Source organism: Theropithecus gelada, chromosome 12 (genome assembly GCF_003255815.1).
Source record: "Theropithecus gelada isolate Dixy chromosome 12, Tgel_1.0, whole genome shotgun sequence".
NCBI classification, from domain to species: domain Eukaryota; kingdom Metazoa; phylum Chordata; class Mammalia; order Primates; family Cercopithecidae; genus Theropithecus; species Theropithecus gelada.
This window is the reverse complement of record NC_037680.1, coordinates 15,185,264-15,211,680: the sequence shown is the minus strand read 5'-3', so window position 1 is coordinate 15,211,680 and position 26,417 is coordinate 15,185,264. Positions and strand designations below refer to the sequence as shown.

The following is a 26,417-nucleotide window of genomic DNA, read 5'->3' as shown; positions in this document are numbered from 1 at the left end:
ACTAAACATACTCTTGCTATACCATACAGTAATTGCACTACTTTATATTAACCCAAGTGATTTGAAAACCTGTGTTCACATACACAAAAAAATACACACATAAACTTTTACAGAAGCTTTACTCAAAATTGCCAAAACTTGATAGCAACCAAGATGTACTTCAATAGGTGAATGAACAAACTATAGTACCACAAAATGGAATATTATTCAGTGATAAAAAGAAATAAGCTACCAAGTCACAAACGGACATGGAGCAAACTTAAACGCATATTGCAAAGTGAAATAAGTCAACCAGAAAAAGCTACATATATAATTCTAACTGTACAACATTTTTTAAAAAGGCAAAACTAAGGAGACAGTCAGTAAAATGATCAGTAGTTGCCAGGGGTTCTCAGGGAGAGAGGGAAGGATCAGTAAATAGAGCACAAGGGATATTTAGGGGAGTAAAACTATTCTGTATAGTACTGTAATGGTGGATCCATGTCATTATTCATTTGTCAAACCTATAGAATGTACAATACAAAGGGTGAATCCCAATGTAAACTATAGTTTTTAATAGTAATGTATCAATATTAGATCATCAATTGTAACAAATGTACCTGCTGCACACTGAATTGTGTTCCTCCAAAATTCAAATGTTGAAACTCTAACCTGCATTTTGAACATGCGAACTTTCTAATGTAATCACATCATTAGAGTGGAGCCCTTGTGATGGGATTAGTGCCCTTATAATAAGAGACACAGAGTGCTCTCCTTTTTCTCTCTCTCCGACCATGTGAGGACACAGCAAGAAGATGGCCATCTTTAAGCCAAGAAGACAACCTTCATCAAGAACTAAATGAAGACACACCTTGAATTTGGACTTTCCAGCCTCCAGAACTGTGGAAATAAATTTCTCATTTAAATTCCCAAATTATGGTATTTATTTTTATAACAGTTAGTCTTAGTCAATTCAGCTGCTATAACAAAGTACCAGAGGCTGGATGACTTAAAAAACAACCGAAATCTATTTCTCATAGTTCTAGAGGCTGGAAGTCTGAGACCAGGGCACCAGCATAGTCACATTCTGGTGGGGTCTCTCTTCTGGCTTGCAGACTGCTGACTTCACATGGTACCCTCAAATAGCAGAAAGAGAGTGACAGGAAGCTCTCATGGCACACTAATCCCTTCTATGAGAACTGCATCATCACGACATAATTAACTCCCAAAGGCCCCATGCCTCCTAAAAACATTACACTCAAGGTTAGAATTTCAATACATAAATGTGGGGAGGGGAACACAATTTGAACTGTGTTATGCACTCAATGTTTGTGTATGTAACTATAAAATGCTTGTTTACAAAACTATCACACAAATGCAAGATGTTAATAACAAGTAAAAACTATATATTGGAGACCGTGAGGGAGTATACAGGAACTCTCAATACTTTCATTTTTTTGAAAATGTAAAAATTGATCTGAAAATAGTCTATTAAAAAAGAAAAACATTGCAAAGATGTGCAAACAAAATGAAAAGATTCTATGTAATGCTCACTTCAGCAATACAGTATGGAGTATTAAGAAAACAATGTATTTACACAATCCCACACACATTCAAACAAATTGCACGAATCATTTGCTTAATCTGGGCTTCAAAGAAGTAGGCAATAAAAAGCTGCAAATCATTCTTCAATGGACTTGCCAATTTCATATGGCATAAATCAGAATGAAGCATTAAGGATAAAATACACTCATTTGGGAAGTCAAATAGACAAAAAAAAAATCACATTACTTTGTTCATAAACAACAGTGGTAGTCTTCGGGGTATCTCCGGGCTGGCTGTAGATCCCAAGAAGGCAGCAACTGATGAGAATGATTAATTCTAAAGACAAGCATTATGTTGTTTGGTAATTTAAGTACTATTGAAAGGTATCTTAATTTGAAAGAAACTTAGTAATACACCAGTGCTTCATTTAAGAGTCTCTGGGGGGAAATTAAGCAAATATTACTTTCAATATATTTCTGTGAGTTTATGTCATGATGTTTTAGACTACAATTTAAAATAAAACAAGCATAAATTTGCAACTAAGCTATTGCTTTTAATAGTTTATGTCTTCCACAGTAGGTCATTCTAATTACGGCTTGCACACGTTAACATGTTTATCAAAATAATGTCAAAGAAAGCACTCTTGGAACAACTTTTTGGTATTATTGCTAGTATAAAAAATGTACAACACAGATGTCAAAGAATGTTGATAATAGTGAAAACAAAAGTAAACAAAAACAAAAATAAAATTTTAAAGCACAAATGTTTTGAAAAACAAAAATATTTACATAATTCATTTCCCAAATTTGAAACTGAACTTGATTTTTTATCATTATGAGAAGCCCCTCAGTCTTCTATTACTGTAATAATGGCAGATCTATTTTCATACCGGTTACTGTCTTGATAAAATGTAGAAATATGTGACTTACCCTATACATATAATTGCACTACTAATCGCACAAGAATGCTAGAATACAGCTTGGTCTAAACTATACAATTTCGAAAACTTCCCAGTGAAATTAAAAATTTCTTACACGAAACTTCTAAAAACCCAAATTATAAAGCTGATTGCCATTTTCCCTAAGAAGCTTTATAAAATTGTATAAAATAAAATATTTTAGGTGAAGCAAATACAAGCATCAAAGGTCTCCTACCTTAACATAGCATTTTGTCCATCACTTCTTGTACACCAAACCTGCCGGGTTTGATAACCTATCTCTATTGCCCAAGACTTCGAATGATGATGTGCTTTGTAACTTTGATGTTTAAAGGTGACTCGCTCATTTGAATCAGAGTTAAAATCCAGAACAGTTCTTCCACTTGGATTAATTTCTTTAAGATGAGGCAGTCTGCATTTACTCCATGGTCCAACCTTAAGGCTAAATGTATATTCCTCTTCCCCAAGAGGACAGGAAGTGGGAGCTTCACAGGCTCTTGACTCAGTCAAATTTGGACACTGCAAACCGCCAAAGAGAGGAGGAGCTATGACCGCGCGAGTTCTATGCTGCAATTTCTTCCCACATCCCTCGCTACAGTTGGACCATGGTAGGAACTCAGATACCACACAATCCCGGGGACAAGGAATGAGGCAAGCTTGTTCTGTAGGAGGCTGAGGGGCAAAGTGTTCGCATATTTCATTTGCAACCATAGTTCGGTTCAACTTCTGAATGCAGCGCACCGTCCGGTGCTGCAGTCCATGCTGAGCTGTCACACACTCTGCAGTCCGAGGCTTGACTTCGCCGTGAGCGTAAGGAACGAGGACACAGTGGTGCCAGTCAGAAACCTCCCACTGAAAGAGGTCACTGTGCCAGTCACAGACTCGGAAACAACTTCTTTCCTTTGGAGGCCTGTTGCTCTCACCACAGTTAGACAGGTGACTTGTCCACCCTTCAACATGAAAACACCACACTGCCCGACTCTGGACTCCTCCGGGACCACAGTCTCCTGTACACCTTCCCCAGGGACCTACAGGCAGAAAACCAAGGATGTTAATTACTCAGAGATTACATTCAGCAATTCACAGAGAAGTAGAAGTCAATTAACACACTTTCCAACACAACTAGTATAAAATTATGAATTTTGGTGGAACAGAGACAATATAATTTAGTGGTGAAGAATGTGGACACTCTTGTTGAAATAAGCATTCCATCAGTAACGTAAACTTGGATGAATTATTTCAACTTTCTAAGCCTTAGAAAGTTCCTCACCTATATAAGGTAGAAGATAATAAAAGCACTGACTTGTAGAAATGTTCTGAAGATAAATGATATAATGTGTCAAGCAGACAATACAAATTTAACAAATGATTTGTACCATTATAACTACTATGTTCCAAAGCCTATACATCTAACTCAATATTAATACTTTCCACTGAGGTGGTGTTTCAGCTAAAAGAAAAGCCCTAAAGCCAGGATTTTAATAAAGTAGAATTTTTCATATTTCCAGTCCTTCAGCTCATACTCTAAGAAGCTCAGAAAAGAGATGTTTAACATTGTAAGTTGCCAAAGTATCCTATTTTCATTTTCAAAATAATCGCCCTCAGTTTTGGTTAGTACTTGCAGAGTGAATTGCATGAAAATAACAATGGGGTGCAGGGGAAAGATGAGGTAGTAAGAGAAGCAGCAGCACTGAATTGTCTGATGAAATTCTGCCCCTAGAATCCTTGAAGTGTACCCATTTTGATTTCTGATAGGTACTGACTCCAGGTAAAGTTTCCAACATTAGCTTGTAACATGCCAGATCTTGTAATTAACTAATTCATTTGTGTAGGAAAGAGTCCAAGAAATGGACATATGAGGGAGCTGCCCATTCATGTTTATTATATTTTTTGCATCTGATCTACAGACATACCAGCAGGCCTTATCCAGAAAGTTGATCATATCTCTTTTCACAAGGACAGTAAGTAATCACATTTTGTGTCAACAGCAATGAAAAAATAGTTTCCTCCCTTTCATTTGTTTAAATATGTAATCTGAACCTGTTGGTGGGAGTGTAAATTAGTTGAAACCATTGTGAAAGACAGTGTGGTGATTCCTCAAGGATCTAGAACCAGAAATACCATTCAACCCAGCAATCCCATTACTGGGTATATACCCAAAGGATTATAAATCATTCTACTATAAAGACACATGCACACGTATGTTTATTGCAGCACTATTTACAATAGCAAAGACTTAGAACCCACCCAAATGCCCATCAATTATAGGCTGGATAAAGAAAATGTGGCACATACACACCATGGAATATTATGCAGCCATAAAAAAGAATGAGTTCATGTCCTTCGCAGGGACATGGATGAAGCTGGAAACCATCATCCTTCAGCAAACAAACAGGAATATAAAATCAAACATCACATGTTCTCACTCATAAGTGGGAGTTGAACAATGAGAACACATGGACACAGGGAGGGGAATATCACACACCAGGGCCTGTTGGGTTGTGGGGGGCAAGGGTGGGGAGAGCATTAAGACAAATGCCTAATGCATGCAGGGCTTAAAACCTAGATGACAGGTTGATAGGTGCAGCAAACCACCATGGCACATGTATATCTATGTAACAAACTTGCATGTTCAGCACATGTATCCCATAACTTAAATTTTTTTTTAAAAAAAGTTTTATCAGCTTAACTAGGTAAGTTCGTCCCTGTATCAGGATTGTGATGATCATAAGGCATTTCAGACCCTAAGAGGCATATTAATATACACAAGCTCTCTCTCTTTCCCTGAATCTGACCAGCTGCCCCAAATGATGTTTAATTACTCCATGAAAAATATTTTCATTAGCATCCACTACATTTGTACAAATAGTGGACATGTACGTAGTCACATGCATTTAGGAAGAAACATATACATCCCCAGAGAAGCAAGTTATCTGCATTTGGGGCCACACACTAAAATGAGGATCTGTCACTGTAGTAGGACAAAAGGGTGTGCTTCTAACGCACCTGGTCATCTTAGTTCTCCCTCACATCCCTGTTCTAGCCATATACACCTGGCATTCTTGGCAATAGTGTGTTAGGTGACAGTGTCAATGTCTTCCGCCACTTCATGAGAGAAAACATAGAAAACATACTAGAGACTTCTCTTGCTGAAACAGGACAGGTTTCACTGGAGCAGGTCAGCTTTCATTACCAAAATGCCCCTGAGTTTGCCCACTACCTTCCTCCAGCCTGTTGTCCCAGCACAGACTGCTCACAGTATAGAGAACATGCATTGAAAATGGTGATCTTAGCACAGGCTGACTTAATCAGCCACCGGCAATTCTGGTGATGTGTTCTTAGATTACTCACAATTTTTTACTTTGCAAATTGAGATGTTTCTTGTTACTTGAAAGTGACTGGGAGGCTTTCTCTGTCCTAACGTTCTAGAGAAGTTTCAGTTTAAGTATTCTATTCATTGTCTATCATGTCAGACTATTCATAAAAATTTTTATTGTTGCCCCCAAATTCCCACAGTTACTCAATAAGGGAATATTTCAAAATATATACAAACACGGCAAACTTTAAAATCTAAAGTTAGTCTTGAATGATATAAAACAGTTATTGGATAAAGTTAAAGGAATTTGTTTTTGTTTTTGTTTGTGTACAGCACTGTGGATTTTTAAATAATGACTGTCAGTTCATCTCTGTTTGTTTAGGTGTTAAGCACACACAATTTTCCACTCAGGATTTTTTTTGCATGGATTAATGAAAGTAAGATCAGAAAACTTGAGCTATTTCTGATCAATCTTCAAAAGTTAATATTACACTTAATTCATTTAGAATATCTTGCCAAATGACTCGTCTTTACTTTCAAAGTATTTGACTATGACATTCTCTTATTTTTTTTTTATTATAAATTTTCCACTTTTAAAATAAGCTAACACTTTCTTGGTTATTTGCAATTATTACTATTTTAAACTTTAGAAATTATTCTTCCCCCCTTAGATTTCATCTCCTCTTTCTTTACAGAATTTTACCAAATAATTGCTTAGCCTTTTGGCTAAGATCAAATGCAGAATTTTATCAAACAGCAAAATTTTTTCTACATCATTGGAGAACAACGTATAACTATTAAGTAATTAAAATTGCTATCATTGAAGATGTTTCTTAGCTTAGCCAGGATCTCCTATTTGGATATGAGTCAATATTGGATTAACTCATTGAATTAACTCATATCCAATATTAACTCTAAAAGTTAACCAAAGGAATATTAAGCTATATTAATTTTGGATATGAGTTAATTCAATATTATGTTATATATGTCAATATTCCTTTGAGTATGAGTAGAACAGTTAATAAAGGCAGTATGTAAACAATTACTCCCCACTCCTTGGCCTGGAAATTTAGGATAGTGGCTCTTGCAAGGTGAGACACATGCATGTTAATAAGCCTTGGCCAGGACATTTAGAAAGGCAGAGTCAAGGCCGGGCGCGGTGGCTCAAGCCTGTAATCTCAGCACTTTGGGAGGCCGAGACGGGTGGATCACGAGGTCAGGAGATCGAGACCATCCTGGCTAACACGGTGAAACCCCATCTCTACTAAAAAAATACAAAAACCTAGCCGGTCAAGGTGGCAGGCGCCTGTAGTCCCAGCTACTCGGGAGGCTGAGGCAGGAGAATGGCGTGAACCCAGGAGGCGGAGCTTGCAGTGAGCTGAGATCCGGCCACTGCACTCCAGCCTGGGCAACAGAGCGAGACTCCGTCTCAAAAAAAAAAAAAAAAAAAAAAAAAAAGAAAGAAAGAAAGAAAGGCAGAGTCAAGCTAGAATAGTTCCTCCGTATATTAAAACAAACTTTGAGGACAGCCAAAAAAACATCTAAATAACAAGCAAGTGCAAACTGAATTGTGTACACATGGAATAAATGAAAATCAAATTATGAACAAGATATATGAGATGAAGACAAGACCTTTCCGCAATTGACCTATAGCCATTTGCATTTCTCAGGCATGGAGAGGAAATGTGCTCTATGATTTTATTCCGTTGTATTTGGCTATGAACTTTCAATACATACATAAGTGAAAATCACACAGCCCTGAGTGGTTTTGCCATTTCAAAAAAACATGCATATTGAAGTAAAATGTGACTGGCAGTTTGAGAAATCTTACATCCCCTGTCCCAGTTCACAAATAGAAGAAGTAATTAAAAATGTAAGCAGTTGCATGAAGAAGAATATTACCTTTAAATTTACCACATACAAAATAACCCTGCTTTTATTACAAAATATTTACGTATTACATATTAACAGTATTCACAAATAATCTAAAGAAATATATAAGATACCATGTTTTTAAATATCAAGAATTTTATATGCTGGCCGGGCGTGGTGGCTCACGCCTGTAATCCCAGCACTTTGGGAGGCCGAGATGGGCGGATCACGAGGTCAGGAGATCGAGACCATGCTGGCTAACACGGTGAAACCCCGTCTCTACTAAAAAATACAAAAAACTAGCCGGGTGAGGTGGTGGGCGCCTATACTCCCAGCTACTCGGGAGGCTGAGGCAGGAGAATGGCGTGAACCCGGGAGGCGGAGCTTGCAGTGAGCTGAGATCCGGCCACTGCACTCCAGCCTGGGTGACAGAGCGAGACTCCGTCTCAAAAAAAAAAAAAAAAAAAAAAAAGAATTTTATATGCCTAGTGAACAAAAACAGACACCAAGTAATAAAAATAAAACAAAATTTAGAACAATTTGAATATTAAAAGTTTGACTACTGATGTAGCTCTAAACTATTAATAAAACTCATGCTGGTTACTTTATCAGAAAATATTTCAATGATGTAATGGGACAGTAGTTCTGTATCTGTTTACCTAGACAAACATTATGTAAAGAGTCATGTATCTGCAACTTACCACTCTTTTTGTGAGAGGAATATAGTTGCTGTTGAATAATCTAAGTATTTTAAGCCACATCACACATTAACACATTAACATTTTGGCCTAGAAGTGAATTCTTTGGACTTGGAAGGGTAGCATAGATGAACTCTCAGATCACTTTCAAATTTAAGGCTCTGTGATTTCTCTTTTTTTCTGCCTGTGTTTTTGCAGGAAATGCAAATATGTGAATGCTGTAATGTAATATTCCTCTAGAATCAGAAAAGCGTTGGCAAATTTTATCATCTTAAATAAGTTACCCTTAACTGGATTAGTTTAGAAGCATGCTTCACTCAACCTAAATCATCACATTTAAGAAAGCATGTTGGATGCCTGAATTTTAGGTGTGGTGTTCAATAAAATGCCTGAAACAAACGAAAAAGGAGGTTCTAGAGGACAGAGAAAATAAACACTCTCCATAGCTCTTGCACAGTACTGGCCACGATTTGAAATGGCAACCCTAATTTAATACTATGCATGCAATAGGAAGAGATGTTTGCTTTATTTTTCATTTTTCCCTGTCAAAGCTTTTATTATCCTGATGTTGCTTTATTTTTAACTTGGGCAAGGGGTGTGGGGAGATGACATGAATAATGATGCAGAGTTTTAGCAACTTAAGCAAACTACTTGTGAATTATTACTAAATCAAAGCACTCATAAACCTCAGAATTACAAAATCGGATTTAAAACAACATTGACTTACCTATAAGATGCTTCACTTCCAATAGGTGAATGTAGTGACTTTTACTTCTCAAAAAGCTACCGCATCAACTACGGAATAATTAAAATAATACCTATCTTATATAGCGGACATTTATCTAAGAAAGTTCACTTTCTAAAATACATCTAAGAACTCAAGCAATGGGAAAAAGTGGCAACTGAACATTCATTCATTATAGCAGCAATTATTCATTCTCTACTACTTGACAAGTAGTGTATTAGATTCTGGGAATACAAAAATAAATAAGGCATTAGATATCTGTTAATGCTGTACACTAAGTGTAATGCCAATTTACTCCTGAAGCGGATGTTTGGTCCTTCCTTTAGGCCTATTTACACTTACTTTATACACAGTATTAACAATCTCAATGCTTTTGTTTCCCACATCTCACTAGATCTATAGCAGCAAGCCTGAAGTTGAGAGTCAGCCCTGGAGGCAGGCTCACTGATGGAAACAGGAAGGGATGAGAGTTTCCAAGTCTATATTTCTAAATCAATCATGATCATCAATAACTTCCACTAGCAGAGGATGCACAAAGCCACTCAATACTTTCTAGACTAGCAACGAAAACCTGCTCATCAGATATATCCATTACTGAGTCACGCATCAGATAATACTAAAATATATACACACACACACACACACACACACACACACACACAAACATACGAGAATTTAAATGAGAGGAAACTTAAGCTCTATTGCATTTCATTAAAAAAAATTCCATTGCACTTTTTGCAACAACAACAAAAAATTCAGTTATACCAAAATCATTAAAAAAAAAATTCATGGTACATTCATGGCCTGAATATGTGTGCTGAAATATTCCCATAAATCTCATTAGAAAAATTCAACAGCAAAAGTTGAAAGCTAACATATACAACTTCATTTTCACACAAATATTTACTTGCAAAGGCAGTTCATGATTCCATAGCAGACTACCTCAGAGCATTTGGATGGAATATTTATACCTCAAGTAAGCATAAGCTTTGTTGCTAATGTTCCCAGCTCTTTCCGTATGATTCTGTTTTTGTTTGGCACTAATAGCACATTTCATCTTTGTGGACAGATGCCTCTGACTGAAAAGCAAAATGCCTCTGTTACTTACTTTTGATTACAAATTATTAGTCGCCAGTGTCTAGAACATCCATTAGAAGTAGCTCGACAGCAAAGCAGATTAGACACGTATTTGAACCACTCATCAGCTAATGCAAACATCACGGAGACAGAAAACCACCTTTTAAAAATTGTTTATCAATATTTCTGGTTTGAATTCTACTTTCTAAAAATTCTAAAGCCTAAAAAAGACTCTCAAACTTTGTATATTTCACAGCAATCTGACACAAGTAGGTCTTTTAGGATCACTAAAACCTACCTCCTTCTAACCTCCTAGAATGTAGGAGTGGCAAGGGAATCTCACAGCCCAGAGTTTTGCAGGAAAAAGTAAAGCCTAGACAAATTCAGTGACTTGCCCAAGGTCACACAATCATTTGGAGCAAAAATGGGGCTGGCAATTTTATTTACACACACACCATCCAGTGATTTGTAACACTGTATCACGCTGGTTTCTATCAGAACAGTTCTAAGACTGCAAGGGAAGAATAAGGGCTCCATAAACGTTGCAATCTAAGGGGTGGGTGAGGAAAGAGAGGCCAAAAACCAGAATAAACAAGTGGAAATTACATTATAAACCTGTATAACACAAACAACAAATTGCTTGTTAATGCTGAGATTTTTCCCCCTCCTAGACTGTCACCTGGAGCAGACAGCTGCTCCCAGGGTCCCTTCACTATTTGTTACGTGAAATGAGATCCTTCCTGCCTTTGTTTGCTTAAGAACACCAGCCTCATCATCACTGGCCATCAGAGAAATGCAAATCGAAACCACAATGAGATACCATCTCACACCAGTTAGAATGGCAATCATTAAAAAGTCAGGGAACAACAGGTGCTGTAGAGGATGTGGAGAAATAGGAACACTTTTACACTGTTGGTGGGATTGTAAACTAGTTCAACCATTATGGAAAACAGTATGGCAATTCCTCAAGGATCCAGAACTAGAAGTACCATATGACCCAGCCATCCCATTACTGGGTATATACCCAAAGGATTATAAATCATGCTGCTATAAAGACACATGCACACGTATGTTTATTGCGGCACTGTTAACAATAGCAAAGACTTGGAATCAACCCAAATGTCCATCAGTGACAGACTGGATTAAGAAAATGTGGCACATATACACCATGGAATACTATGCAGCCATAAAAAAGGATGAGTTTGAGTCCTTTGTAGGGACATGGATGCAGCTGGAAACCATCATTCTCAGCAAACTATCGCAAGAACAGAAAACCAAACACCGCATGTTCTCACTCATAGGTGGGAACTGAACAATGAGATCACTTGGACTCGGGAAGGGGAACATCACACACCGGGGCCTATCATGGGGAGGGGGGAACGGGGAGGGGGGAGGGATTGCACTGGGAGTTATACCTGATATAAATGACGAGTTGATGGGTGCTGACAAGTTGATGGCTGCAGCACACCAACATGGCACAAGTATACATATGTAACAAACCTGCATGTTATGCACATGTACCCTAGAACTTAAAGTATAATAATAATTTAAAAAAAAAAAAAAAAAAACACCAGCCAACCTACTGCTCAAGTACATCCAGCAAGATTCAGGGGTTTAGCACAGGAACGAACCCTTAGACACCAATCAGAAATGATGTGTCCCTAGAATAACAATTACAATAATAGTAACAGGCAATGTTTATTATTTTTGTTTTTGTTTTTTTGAACACGTACTATCATCTTCCCAATACTATATGTACCTTATTGACATTGTTCTGCTCTGCAATTGAGGACACCAATGCATGAGATCAAAGAATCTGCACAAGGTAAACAGCTCAGGTGCCCTCTCCAGTTCTATCTTATTCTAAACCTTTTTCACAACAATTGCAATTTAATTATTTTTAGCAATGATATCCCTTGAGCAAATGGGGCTTGCAAAGCCATTGGGTAAAACGTATTTAGAAGGGAGTCTGTTTTGAGTGCAGCCGGTATGAGGGGCCGAAGGCCCTACCACCCGTCTTCTGCCAAAAGCCCCTGCCTCCATCTCTGTCCAGTTCAATGGCCTGGTTTGAGCGATGGCCTCGAAACTCTTGGGGCTCTGCTACCTGTCAAAAGATATTTATGAGGTGTTTTCATCCCATAAATATGGCTTCACTCAACTTTGACTTTACTTACAATAAATGCTTCAACTAAGCCCTTTGGATTCCCTGGAGAGGTGGAAGAAAATCATTTACTTGGCTGTTTTGCATCAGTTAAGTGGAAATGGCAATAAAGAGTAAGTCAGAAACACAGACCAGCTGAATCCCACACAACGTTCTCCTGAAGGACTTTCTCCTTGAGCTTAGAGACAGCCCAGGCATTGACTTCACTCAAGAGGACCAGATATCTGTTTGCTTTATACTACACAGAAAGCAAACTAGAAGATGTGCTCAGGAGGCTGAAAACTTTAAGCTGTGTCCCTAATCAAAAAAATGAGAATAAAGTTCTGTTTACCCAGTGAATGATCAATACATGTTGAGCTTGATAAAGGAGGCTTTCTTTTATGTTGTCTACTAGAGGTCAAGGCAAGGTAGTAACGTTGGGACTATGCACACGAGTTTAAAAATACATAAAACAAAAGGGCAGAGAGCATGCAAATATTTCATTTACCATTAAGCAACTCAAGAATTAATATTGCCTGACATAAAAATTGCACAAGAGCATACCCAAGATAATATTTTCCCTAACTTCAAGAACCAACCACTGTAAGAGATACATGGAGTGAATCTGTACCTGAACCCGTATCTCTTTCTAGTAGCAGATATTCATATGATATACAAGTGAGAGCAAACAAAGTACTGGCTGCATTTGGTGGACAGAACATTTAGTGCTTCTTTTTCAAAAGAATAATTTTTTGTTTTGAAACAGCAATTTTAAGACTATGTGAGACTCTACTCTTGTCTGTAAAATAATTTTCAAGGTAGCATATTTTTTTAAAAAAGTCTGAGAATAGCAGTAACATTGTAACTGAGTAGTTTACCTTCAAAATGCATTATAAAACTTTTCTTTTCTCCTTTCTTCCCAGTGAACATATAACCTTGAAACAAACTATTCTCACTCATAAGTGCGAACTGAACAACGAGAACACATGGATACAGAAAGGGGAACATCACACACCAGGGCCTGTTGCGGGGTTGGGGGCAAAGGGAGGGATAGCATTAGGAGAAATACCTAATGTAGATGACGGGTTCATGAGTGCAGCAAACTACCATGGCATGTGTATGCCTATGTAATAAACCTGCACATTCTGCACATGTATCCCAGAACTTAAAGTATAATAAAAAATAAATAAATAACTGTAGAGACCTTCTTCCTTAGTCTTAAAATACAGTCTTGAGACACTCCAAAACTCCACTCCCTTCCCTTTCCCACCATGTACTCCTTTGCCCCATGTACATTTATCTAGCTGTATGCTTGTTATCCAATTATGTGTTTACTTAGAAGTTCCAGGGACTAATCTTGAGACAGACCAAGCCTGGAGACTTAGCTGCAAAATTCCAGAGATTACCTCAAAGCAACAAGCTGGCATTGTTGAGATGATGCCAGCCACGCTCCTGGTGGACCACGGCTTGAGATGGCCACTGGAACAAGACACATGGACCTTGTATTCAGCACCCCTCCTGCATGGCTCCCATTCCAAATTCTCTTTTTTAGCTCCTCTTCCTAGTTTAAAATTAGAAGCAGTTTCTGGAGGCATAAGCCAGTCACTTCTCCACAGCTAGCTTTAGAAATAAAGTCACTTTCCCTTCACTGTGCTGCATCTTCGTTATTGGCTTTTCAAACAGTGAACACCTGAGCCTGTGCTCGGTTACAACATGGCATAATCACAATATTGTTTTCTATTGAGAATCAACTAAAACACCTATATACCCAGTAGAGTCAAATGGGTATGCCTGAAGACTTTCAGGAAGATTTACAAAGACCAGATTCAATCACCCACCAGCTCTGTCTCCTAAACATTATTTCAATCTGCTCCAGTTTCTTCATCCCATTCCACCGCCAGCTGCAACCTTGGTGCAGACCATTGCTTTCTCTTGCATGGATGAAAGGAGCGTCCTCCCATTCTGCCTTCAAGAATCCACTACTCCACCCTACTCCATCCCTGCTATCAATTCCTTTTCCCTATTGTGGTCCTATATCTTTTAATAATTCAAATTTGTACTCCTTTGGGTGTAGCATGTCATTCTGTATGTCATTTTCATGTGAAAACTCATCAACAGCTTCCTGTTCCTTTCAAAATAAAGAAAAACAATACTATTAACATAACATAAAAGTGCCTGCTTGATCAGGGCCATCATACTCCTTAGTGTCCTGATTTCCTGGCCCAGCCATCTCCACTCACTTCTCTCTCATCACATTGGCCACCATTTGGTTCCCCCAATAAGCCAAGCTCCTTCCAATACCTGGGCAGTCATATGGACTGTCTTTTTTTATTTTTTTTTATTTTATTTTTTGAGATGGAGTTTCACTCTTGTCACCCAGGCTGCAGTACAGTGGCATGATTTTGGCTAACTGAAACCTCTGCCTCCCAGGTTCAAATGATTCTCCTGCCTCAGCTTCCCGTGTAGTTGAAATTACAAGTGTCCCCCCACCATGCCCAGCTAATTTTTGTATTTTTATTAGAGATGGGGTTTTGCCATGTTGGCCAGGCTGGTCTCGAACTCTCGACCTCAGGTGATCTGCCTGCCTTGCCTTCCCAAAATGCTGGGATTATAGTCGTGAGCCACCATACCTGGCTGGGTCTCTTAAACCAAATTACATGCACTGCCTGCTACAGCCCAGTAACATTCATTCCCACTCACCCTTTAGATCTCAAGGCATACCTGTAGAGAACTCTTCCCTCTGCTCTGATAGTACTCTATTCTCCTACAAAGCATTCACTCTTGAAATTACAAATCTAATTGTAGAATTCACTGTTTAATACTTGTCTCTCTCACTTGACTCTAAACTCCATGAAGGTAGAAACATTTTCATCCTATTAACTACTCTATAACCTGTACTAGCCCAGCACTAGGCATACAGTTAGGGTCTAATTAATATTGCACATTACTGAAGCTAGAACTAATAGCATCATAGGAAGCAGAATCATGTCAAGTGTAGTTAGGTGTAATGTCAATACTGGAAACTCACAACACACAACACAATGGGTTGATGATTTTTCCAAAATGAAAAAAAAAGAGTTGAAGAGAAAAAGCCTCTTCTCTGTGTTTCCTTAGTTTATGATTATAGGTAGAAACCTATATTCTATTGGGCACCTAATAATGATGCCCAATAGAATTTTTAAATACTGTTTTTTCACAAGTCCTTTTGCAATGCCTGTTATTCTTTATTACAACTCTATATACCCCTTCTTTCCAGTCTCCATAAAGCCCATGGAATTCAGTGATGGGGTGCCCAGTCTTCTCAAGGCTAGCATGGTAATGTACTAAAGTGCCCAAGACTACAGAAATACCTTTGATCTTAAGTATAGACCTAATGAGAATGATGCAGGACTCTCACTCAACAAGTAAAATACTATTATCATTTTTCTTGAAGAATGTAAATAAATGAGAATTGCATTTCAGATTCTATTATACCGGCTTACTACAGTAGTTCCTACTTATCTGCGGCTTCACTTTTTGTGGTTTTAGTTACCTATGGTCAACTGCAGTTCCCAAATACAAAATGGAAAATTCCAGAGATAATTCATAAGTTTGAATAATATGATGAGGTCTCACTTTGTCCTGCTTCTGTTTCTGCTTGGGGATGTGAATCCTTCCTTTGTCAGGTGTATCCACACTGCAGATGCTGCCTCCTCACCAGTCACTTAGTAGCCATCTGGGTTCTAAGATTGAACGTTGAAGTATGGCAGTGCTTGTGTACAAGTAATCCTTATTTTATTCATAATGGCCTCAAAGTGCAAGAGTAGTGATGCTGGCAATTCAGATACACCAAAGAGGAGTCATAAAGTGTTAGCTTTAAGCGAAAAGGTGAAAGTTCTAGACTTAAAAAAAAAAAAAAAAGTCGGGGCGGAGCAAGATGGCCGAATAGGAACAGCTCCAGTCTCCAACTCCCAGCGCCAGCGACACAGAAGACCGGTGATTTCGGCATTTTCAACTGAGGTACTCGGTTCATCTCACTGGGGAGTGCCGGACGATCCGTGCTGGTCAGCTGCTGCAGCCCGACCAGCGAGAGCTGAAGCAGGGCGAGGCATTGCCTCACCTGGGAAGTGCAAGGGGGAAGGGAATCCCTTTTCCTAGCCAGGGGAACTGAGACACACAACACCTGGAAAATTGGGTAACTCCCACCCCAATACTGCGCTTTAAGCAAACAGGCACACCAGGAGATCATATCCCACACCTGGCCGGGAGGGTCCCACGCCCACGGAGCCTCCCTCATTGCTAGCACAGCAGTCTGTGATCTACCGGCAAGGCAGCAGCGAGGCTGGGGGAGGGGCGCCCGCCAGTGCTGAGGCTTAAGTAGGTAAACAAAGCCGCTGGGAAGCTCTAACTGGGTGGAGCTCACAGCAGCTCAAGGAAACCTGCCTGTCTCTGTAGACTCCACCTCTGGGGACAGGGCACAGTAAAAAATAAACGCAGCAGAAGCCTCTGCAGACGCAAACGACTCTGTCTGACAGCTTTGAAGAGAGCAGTGGATCTCCTAACACGGAGGTTGAGATCTGAGAAGGGACAGACTCCCTGCTCAAGTGGGTCCCTGACCCCTGAGTAGCCTAACTGGGAGACATCCCCCACTAGGGGCAGTCTGACACCCCACACCTCACAAGGGTGGAGTACGCCCCTGAGAGGAAGCTTCCAAAGCAAGAATCAGACAGGTACACTCGCTGTTCAGAAATATTCTATCTTCTGCAGCCTCTGCTGCTGATACCCAGGCAAACAGGGTCTGGAGTGGACCTCAAGCAATCTCCAGCAGACCTACAGCTGAGGGTCCTGACTGTTAGAAGGAAAACTATCAAACAGGAAGGACACCTACACCAAAACCCCATCAGTACATCACCATCATCAAAGACCAGAGGCAGATAAAACCACAAAGATGGGGAAAAAGCAGGGCAGAAAAGCTGGAAATTCAAAAAATAAGAGCGCATCTCCCCCGGCAAAGGAGCGCAGCTCATCGCCAGCAACGGATCAAAGCTGGACGGAGAATGACTTTGACGAGATGAGAGAAGAAGGCTTCAGTCCATCAAATTTCTCAGAGCTAAAGGAGGAATTACGTACCCAGCGCAAAGAAACTAAAAATCTTGAAAAAAAAGTGGAAGAATTGATGGCTAGAGTAATTAATGCAGAGAAGGTCCTAAACGAAATGAAAGACATGAAAACCATGACACGAGAAATACGTGACAAATGCACAAGCTTCAGTAATCGACTTGATCAACTGGAAGAAAGAGTATCAGCGATTGAGGATCAAATGAATGAAATGAAGTGAGAAGAGAAACCAAAAGAAAAAAGAAGAAAAAGAAATGAACAAAGCCTGCAAGAAGTATGGGATTATGTAAAAAGACCAAATCTACGTCTGATTGGGGTGCCTGAAAGTGAGGGGGAAAATGGAACCAAGTTGGAAAACACTCTTCAGGATATCATCCAGGAGAACTTCCCCAACCTAGTAGGGCAGGCCAACATTCAAATCCAGGAAATACAGAGAACGCCACAAAGATACTCCTCGAGAAGAGCAACTCCAAGACACATAATTGCCAGATTCACCAAAGTTGAAATGAAGGAAAAAATCTTAAGGGCAGCCAGAGAGAAAGGTCGGGTTACCCACAAAGGGAAGCCCATCAGACTCACAGCAGATCTCTCGGCAGAAACTCTACAAGCCAGAAGAGAGTGGGGGCCAATATTCAGCATTCTTAAAGAAAAGAATTTTCAACCCAGAATTTCATATCCAGCCAAACTAAGTTTCATAACTGAAGGAGAAATAAAATCCTTTACAGATAAGCAAATGCTTAGAGATTTTGTCACCACTAGGCCTGCCTTACAAGAGACCCTGAAGGAAGCACTCAACATGGAAAGGAACAACCGGTACCAGCCATGGCAAAAACATGCCAAAATGTAAAGACCATCGAGGCTAGGAAGAAACTGCATCAACTAACGAGCAAAATAACCAGTCAATATCATAATGGCAGGATCAAGTTCACACATAACAATCTTAACCTTAAATGTAAATGGACTAAATGCTCCAATTAAAAGACACAGACTGGCAAACTCGATAAAGAGTCAAGACCCATCAGTCTGCTGTATTCAGGAGACCCATCTCACACGCAGAGACATACATAGGCTCAAAATAAAGGGATGGAGGAAGATTTACCAAGCAAATGGAGAACAAAAAAAAGCGGGGGTTGCAATACTAGTCTCTGATAAAACAGACTTTAAACCATCAAAGATCAAAAGAGACAAAGAAGGCCATTACATAATGGTAAAGGGATCAATTCAACAGGAAGAGCTAACTATCCTAAATATATATGCACCCAATACAGGAGCACCCAGATTCATAAAGCAAGTCCTTAGAGACTTACAAAGAGACTTAGACTCCCATACAATAATAATGGGACACTTCAACACTCCACTGTCAACATTAGACAGATCAACGAGACAGAAAGTGAACAAGGATATCCAGGAATTGAACTCATCTCTGCAGCAAGCAGACCTAATAGACATCTATAGAACTCTCCACCCCAAATCAACAGAATATACATTCTTCTCAGCACCACATCGTACTTACTCCAAAATTGACCACGTAATTGGAAGTAAAGCACTCCTCAGCAAATGTACAAGAACAGAAATTATAACAAACTGTCTCTCAGACCACAGTGCAATCAAACTAGAACTCAGGACTAAGAAACTCAATCAAAACCGCTCAACTACATGGAAACTGAACAACCTGCTCCTGAATGACTACTGGGTACATAACGAAATGAAGGATAAAGATGTTCTTTGAAACCAATGAGAACAAAGATACAACATACCAGAATCTCTGGGACACATTTAAAGCAGTGTGTAGAGGGAAATTTATAACACTAAATGCCCACAAGAGAAAGCAGGAAAGATCTAAAATTGACACTCTAACATCACAATTAAAAGAACTAGAGAAGCAAGAGCAAACACATTCGAAAGCTAGCAGAAGGCAAGAAATAACTAAGATCAGAGCAGAACTGAAGGAGATAGAGACACAAAAAACCCTCCAAAAAATCAATGAATCCAGGAGTTGGTTTTTTGAAAAGATCAACAAAATTGACAGACCACTAGCAAGACTAATAAAGAAGAAAAGAGAGAAGAATCAAATCGATGCAATTAAAAATGATAAAGGGGATATCACCACCGACCCCACAGAAATACAAACTACCATCAGAGAATACTATAAACACCTCTACGCAAATCAACTGGAAAATCTAGAAGAAAAGGATAATTTCCTGGACACTTACACTCTTCCAAGACTAAACCAGGAAGAAGTTGAATCCCTGAATAGACCAATAGCAGGCTCTGAAATTGAGGCAACAATTAACAGCCTACCAACCAAAAAAAGTCCAGGACCAGATGGATTCACAGCTGAATTCTACCAGAGGTACAAGGAGGAGTTGGTACCATTCCTTCTGAAACTATTCCAATCAATAGAAAAAGAGGGAATCCTCCCTAACTCATTTTATGAGGCCAACATCATCCTGATACCAAAGCCTGGCAGAGACACAACAAAAAAAGAGAATTTTAGACCAATATCCCTGATGAACATCGATGCAAAAATCCTCAATAAAATACTGGCAAACTGGATTCAGCAGCACATCAAAAAGCTTATCCACCATGATCAAGTGGGCTTCATCCCTGGGATGCAAGGCTGGTTCAACATTCGCAAATCAATAAACATAATCCAGCATATAAACAGAACCAAAGACAAGAACCACATGATTATCTCAATAGATGCAGAAAAGGCCTTTGACAAAATTCAACAGCCCTTCATGCTAAAAACGCTCAATAAATTCGGTATTGATGGAACGTACCTCAAAATAATAAGAGCTATTTATGACAAACCCACAGCCAATATCATACTGAATGGGCAAAAACTGGAAAAATTCCCTTTGAAAACTGGCACAAGACAGGGATGCCCTCTCTCACCACTCCTATTCAACATAGTGTTGGAAGTTCTGGCTAGGGCAATTAGGCAAGAGAAAGAAATCAGGGGTATTCAGTTAGGAAAAGAAGAAGTCAAATTGTCCCTGTTTGCAGATGACATGATTGTATATTTAGAAAACCCCATTGTCTCAGCCCAAAATCTCCTTAAGCTGATAAGCAACTTCAGCAAAGTCTCAGGATACAAAATTAATGTGCAAAAATCACAAGCATTCTTATACACCAGTAACAGACAAACAGAGAGCCAAATCAGGAATGAACTTCCATTCACAATTGCTTCAAAGAGAATAAAATACCTAGGAATCCAACTTACAAGGGATGTAAAGGACCTCTTCAAGGAGAACTACAAACCACTGCTCAGTGAAATAAAAGAGGACACAAACAAATGGAAGAACATACCATGCTCATGGATAGGAAGAATCAATATCGTGAAAATGGCCATACTGCCCAAGGTAATTTATAGATTCAATGCCATCCCCATCAAGCTACCAATGAGTTTCTTCACAGAATTGGAAAAAACTGCTTTAAAGTTCATATGGAACCAAAAAACAGCCCGCATCTCCAAGACAATCCTAAGTCAAAAGAACAAGGCTGGAGGCATCACGCTACCTGACTTCAAACTATACTACAAGGCTACAGTAACCAAAACAGCATGGTACTGGTACCAAAACAGAGATATAGACCAATGGAACAGAACAGAGTCCTCAGAAATAATACCACACATCTACAGCCATCTGATCTTTGACAAACCTGAGAGAAACAAGAAATGGGGAAAGGATTCCCTATTTAATAAATGGTGCTGGGAAAATTGGCTAGCCATAAGTAGAAAGCTGAATCTGGATCCTTTCCTTACTCCTTATACGAAAATTAATTCAAGATGGATTAGAGACTTAAATGTTAGACCTAATACCATAAAAATCCTAGAGGAAAACCTAGGTAGTACCATTCAGGACATAGGCATGGGCAAAGACTTCATGTCTAAAACACCAAAAGCAACGGCAGCAAAAGCCAAAATTGACAGGATCTCATTAAACTAAAGAGCTTCTGCACAGCAAAAGAAACTACCATCAGAGTGAACAGGCAACCTACAGAATGGGAAAAAATTTTTGCAATCTACTCATCTGACAAAGGGCTAATATCCAGAACCTACAAAGAACTCAAACAAATTTACAAGAAAAAAACAAACAACCCCATCAAAAAGTGGGCAAAGGATATGAACAGACATTTCTCCAAAGAAGACATTCATACAGCCAACAGACACATGAAAAAATGCTCATCATCACTGGCCATCAGAGAAATGCAAATCAAAACCACAATGAGATACCATCTCACACCAGTTAGAATGGCAATCATTAAAAAGTCAGGAAACAACAGGTGCTGGAGAGGATGTGGAGAAATAGGAACGCTTTTACACTGTTGGTGGGATTGTAAACTAGTTCAACCATTATGGAAAACAGTATGGCGATTCCTCAAGGAAGTAGAACTAGATCTACCATATGACCCAGCCATCCCATTACTGGGTATATACCCAAAGGATGATAAATTATGCTGCTATAAAGACACATGCACACGTATGTTTATTGCAGCACTATTCACAATAGCAAAGACTTGGAATCAACCCAAATGTCCATCAGTGACAGATTGGATTAAGAAAATGTGGCACATATACACCATGGAATACTATGCAGCCATAAAAAAGGATCAGTTTGTGTCCTTTGTAGGGACATGGATGCAGCTGGAAACCATCATTCTTACCAAACTATCGCAAGAACTGAAAACCAAACACCGCATGTTCTCACTCATAGGTGGGAACTGAACAATGAGATCACTTGGACTCAGGAAGGGGAACATCACACACCGGGGCCTATCATGGGGAGGGGGAAGGGGGGAGGGATTGCATTGGGAGTTATACCTGATGTAAATGACGAGTTGATGGGTGCAGCACACCAACATGGCACAAGTATACATATGTAACAAACCTGCACGTTATGCACATGTACCCTACAACTTAAAGTATAATAATAATAAATAAATTAAAAAATAATAATAATAATAAAAAAAGTCTATTAAGATCTACCATCAGAATGAATCTTCTACCTGTGAAATTATGAAGAAGGAAAAAGAAATTCATGCTGGTTTTGCTGTTGCACCTCAAACTACAAAAGTTACAGCCACAGTGCATGATAAGTACTGAGTTGGAAAAGGTGTTAAATTTTTAGGTGGAAGACAGGAAGAGAAACATGTTGCAATTGATGGCAATGAGTTGCACCAGAAAGCATTAAGCCCATAAGGAAGACTTCAGCAAAGGATCCCTTGAAACAAGTGACATCAAGCCACTTGCTGCAAGTACAGGATAGTGACATGGATTCAGGAATTCAGAAATCAGTGGTAGCCTAACACTATGTCACAATGCCTACGTCATTCACCTCCCTTCATATTGTCACACAGTCATTTTATCCTTGTTAATTTTAGGATCCATATCACAAGAAGAAAGATGAGTACAGTGTGAGATATTCTGAGAGAGAGAAAAAGAGAGACCACTTTCACACAGATTTTACTATAATATTATAACTATAATTATTCTGTTGTATTATGGTTATTAATCTTATTGTGCCTAATTTAGAAATTAAACTTTATCATAGGTATGTATATAGGAAAAAACATAATATGTACAGGGCTCTGTACTAGTCACAGTTTCAAGAGTCTACTGGAGGTCCTGGAACATATCCCCCAGGAACAAAGGTGGACTTTTGTACAAGAAAAACTAAAAAGTGCTGGGAGATGAAATTATCATAGTGGTCACAGGTTCATCATAGTAGCAGCAGCATCAGTACACCCAGTATTATCCTGGACACTTTACAGCCAACATGTCATGCAGTCCTCAAAGCAGCCTTACAAAGCAGACTAATCTTAAAAAGAATTCCTGAATGCCTTAAATTCCCTGGATATTTTCAGAAAAATTGACAGAATAAATGAAAAGGGGGAGAATGTAATCTTTTTGGAGATTGTTGATATGACTACATTCTCAGATATCCAGGAAAATGTCTAAGAAGGAGTGAGCCGGAAACAGGTGTGCTTCAAGGCTGTTAATGTGGACCACTCCTCTGCCTGAAGAGGAAGCAGGAGAAGCTGAGAGAAACCTCAGAAGCAGTGAGAAAGCTGTCAGGATGCAGGTTCCCAACTAAAACCTGGAAGATTCTCCAGATAATGTCTTCATGCTCACACCCTAGAGGAGCTTGGATTGAGGTCATTGTTCTGAAGAGTACAGTCTGGGTCAGAAACCTAGTGCTCACCTTCAGTGTGGGGTTAAAGGATGGGAGAGATGTGTGTAAGAAGTAGGTTTTGTTTATAGAAACAGAAAGATGTATTAGGAGAAGATGGTGGAAGACATTTTTGAAATATCAACCTATATAATTGTTTCCTTCCACCTAATATTTCTCTTTTCCCCCTTTCTCCTTTTAAACAGGTCATCAGTGGCCCATGCTCCTGTTCTCAGAGAAGAGATGTAATAGAGCAAAACGTCAACCCAGTCCAACAAGCCTCTGGGATTTGTGTGCAGTTTCCTAGGTAGGAACCTTCTAGGTAAGTTACATTGGGTATTTCTGAGGTAAGGAGTCTCTTCCCCTGCCACACACCTCCTGCCTCAAAAAGTACATATGATTAAAATAAAAGCTTCCTCTCTGCTCTTCTCCTCCTCAGAACAAAACTGATAAGAACCAAGCATGGTGCAGAAGTTCTAGAGAGAGTCTCCAGCCAGCCTATCAGGAAGAAGAGCCCTCTAAACAGTGACCAGTTTCAACTGATTGACAGCTGAAGAATGGCGAACGTCTCAAAGGAAATAATTAGGGACCCTGGTGGTAGGAAGGGCTCAAAGTAAATAACCAAAGTAAGTTAAAGAAAATTATATTCCTTGCACATCTAATTTATTTGGCTGAGAGGGATATCCACTATAATAGTCACCACCACATATAATAATTAAAGAAAATCAGAGATGTACTGCAATAATAAATGCATCCCCAACCAGCCCAGAGACTGACAGCCCCATGGGACATGCACACCTTCGCTCAATAGTGCACTGAGAAAATCTATCCTCATTACCCTTTCCGAGCTGGGCGAGCACACAGCAATGGCCTGCAGCCTGTGTCAACTCTTTTTAGCCCCTGCATTATTGGAATTTCCCAGAGTGCTTTGTGAGAATTCAGTTTACAAAGAAAGTGAATTGAAGAAATGTCGTTTGAATTATGGAGGTACTTTACAATCACATAATGAAAATAATAATTATAAGGACTCATTAATCACTTGTTAGAATCAATGTTAGCTCAGGCTATTGAAAAGGAAATGCTGAGTTTTAAAAGTTCCTGGGGACAAGGGAGTACTATGCTGTCCCCTGCCTTTCCTGGATTAATCATCTCATCTGATTCTAACTGAAGATAACATATTATTACTTAGGATTTTCCAAAATGCTTTAAGTGGAACCACTGTACCCTCTGAGTTTAGTAAGAAAGGAGGATCCCTGTTATTAAATAAATTTGGGAATGATGCAGGGTTAAACAAAATTAAAAGTTTTCATTTTTAAAGGACTCCTCCAAGCTTTTAATATGTAATGTGAATCCTCAAGAATTTATCCCTAGTGTGCAAAGGGTCACAAACTTCTTTCCCCGTGTAACTGTTTCCTGGAGGAAAAAAAAACAGAGAGACAGAAATATTTTGCATTCATGATACTTTCTTATTGTTGGGTTAGATGAGGTAGTTGATCTTTTTTTTTTTTTTTAACCTCAATGATTATAGATAACATGGAAACATTTTTATAATTCAGTTTTAGGATTCACATCTCATAAGTTCAGGTTAAAATCCAATTTCCCATCCAAAGCCTAGCACTTACATCCTTTACAGGATGTGAACACACAAAACCACAAAACAACGAACACATCAGTAAAAGTCTGAGATCTGCCACATGTTCACAAGGAGTAAGCACGGAGGTAAAATGCAGGGCAGAGATCAGCATGTTTCAGGGTGTTAGCAAAGCAATTGTCAAAGCCCTGAGACGTGAGATCAGATCCCACAGAAGAGTGACAAGGCTTAATGTTGTAAAGGCACAAACTAATTCAGAACAATCATTGAACATGTGCCTAATTTGCAGACCATGAAGAGGCCCTACCTAAAGGACATGCTCTCGAAGTTCACATTTCCTACATCCTTTCAAACATACCTTGTGCTGTGCTGGGGTTTTACTTCAGGATATGACATGATGTACTTTATTGGCCACACATTAGCGAATTATAGCAATATAATCATTGCTTCCAATTTTAGAACACAGCATTATTGACTCTGAGTGCTATGCCAAGAACATTGCATGAATCCAGTATTATATTAATATAACAATACAGAAGAAACAGAATTGGCTTATCTATTAATATATAATCATAACATATTGTTATATTAAATATATATTATGATATTACATAATGTTACATATATTTAAGCCAATTCTGTTTCTTATGTATGTTTTTATTATATATCTATTATGTATTTTATATATAAATATATGTGTGATATGACAATATGATATTCTATTATAAACTATGTTAGATATAATATAAATGCATGTATACATTTCTGCGTGTGCACATATATTCATATTAATATATGTATGTTGCCAATTGATGCTATTTTCTTAGTATATTTTGTTAGTATACTTTAATAGCCACATCGAATATGTATTACTTCAATGACCAAAATTACTGCTTATCTGCACTCCTTACGCTCATCCCATCATCAACAACCTTAAGGAGACTTCTGCTTCTTTTCCTTCTATACAAACAAATGTGTGACTATCCCCCTGAATACAAACAAGAAAGTACTGATATCCAACAGTCAAAGAATTTTAGTTTTTTCTCCATACAGAGATGACATAAAAATGGATTAAACACACAATATTTCTTTTTTTTTTTTAATTGAATTTTTTTATTTTTTGAGACGGAGTCTCGCTCTGTCGCCCAGGCTGGAGTGCAGTGGCCGGATCTCGGCTCACTGCAAGCTCCGCCTCCCGGGTTCACGCCATTCTCTTGTCTCAGCCTCCCCAGTAGCTGGGACTACAG

The 26,417-nt window shown here is 38.9% G+C and overlaps 1 protein-coding gene across 1 annotated transcript in view; it reads right to left on the bottom strand.

Annotated features, from left to right (window-relative positions):
- The window catches only part of THSD7B (thrombospondin type 1 domain containing 7B), an 886,725-nt gene that overhangs the window by 588,033 nt on the left and 272,275 nt on the right, over positions 1-26,417 (bottom strand). Inside the window, exon 3 of the mRNA XM_025405082.1 lies at positions 2,679-3,489. Coding sequence (XP_025260867.1) covers positions 2,679-3,489 — 811 coding nt within the window. The remainder of the gene's footprint in view (positions 1-2,678; positions 3,490-26,417) is intronic.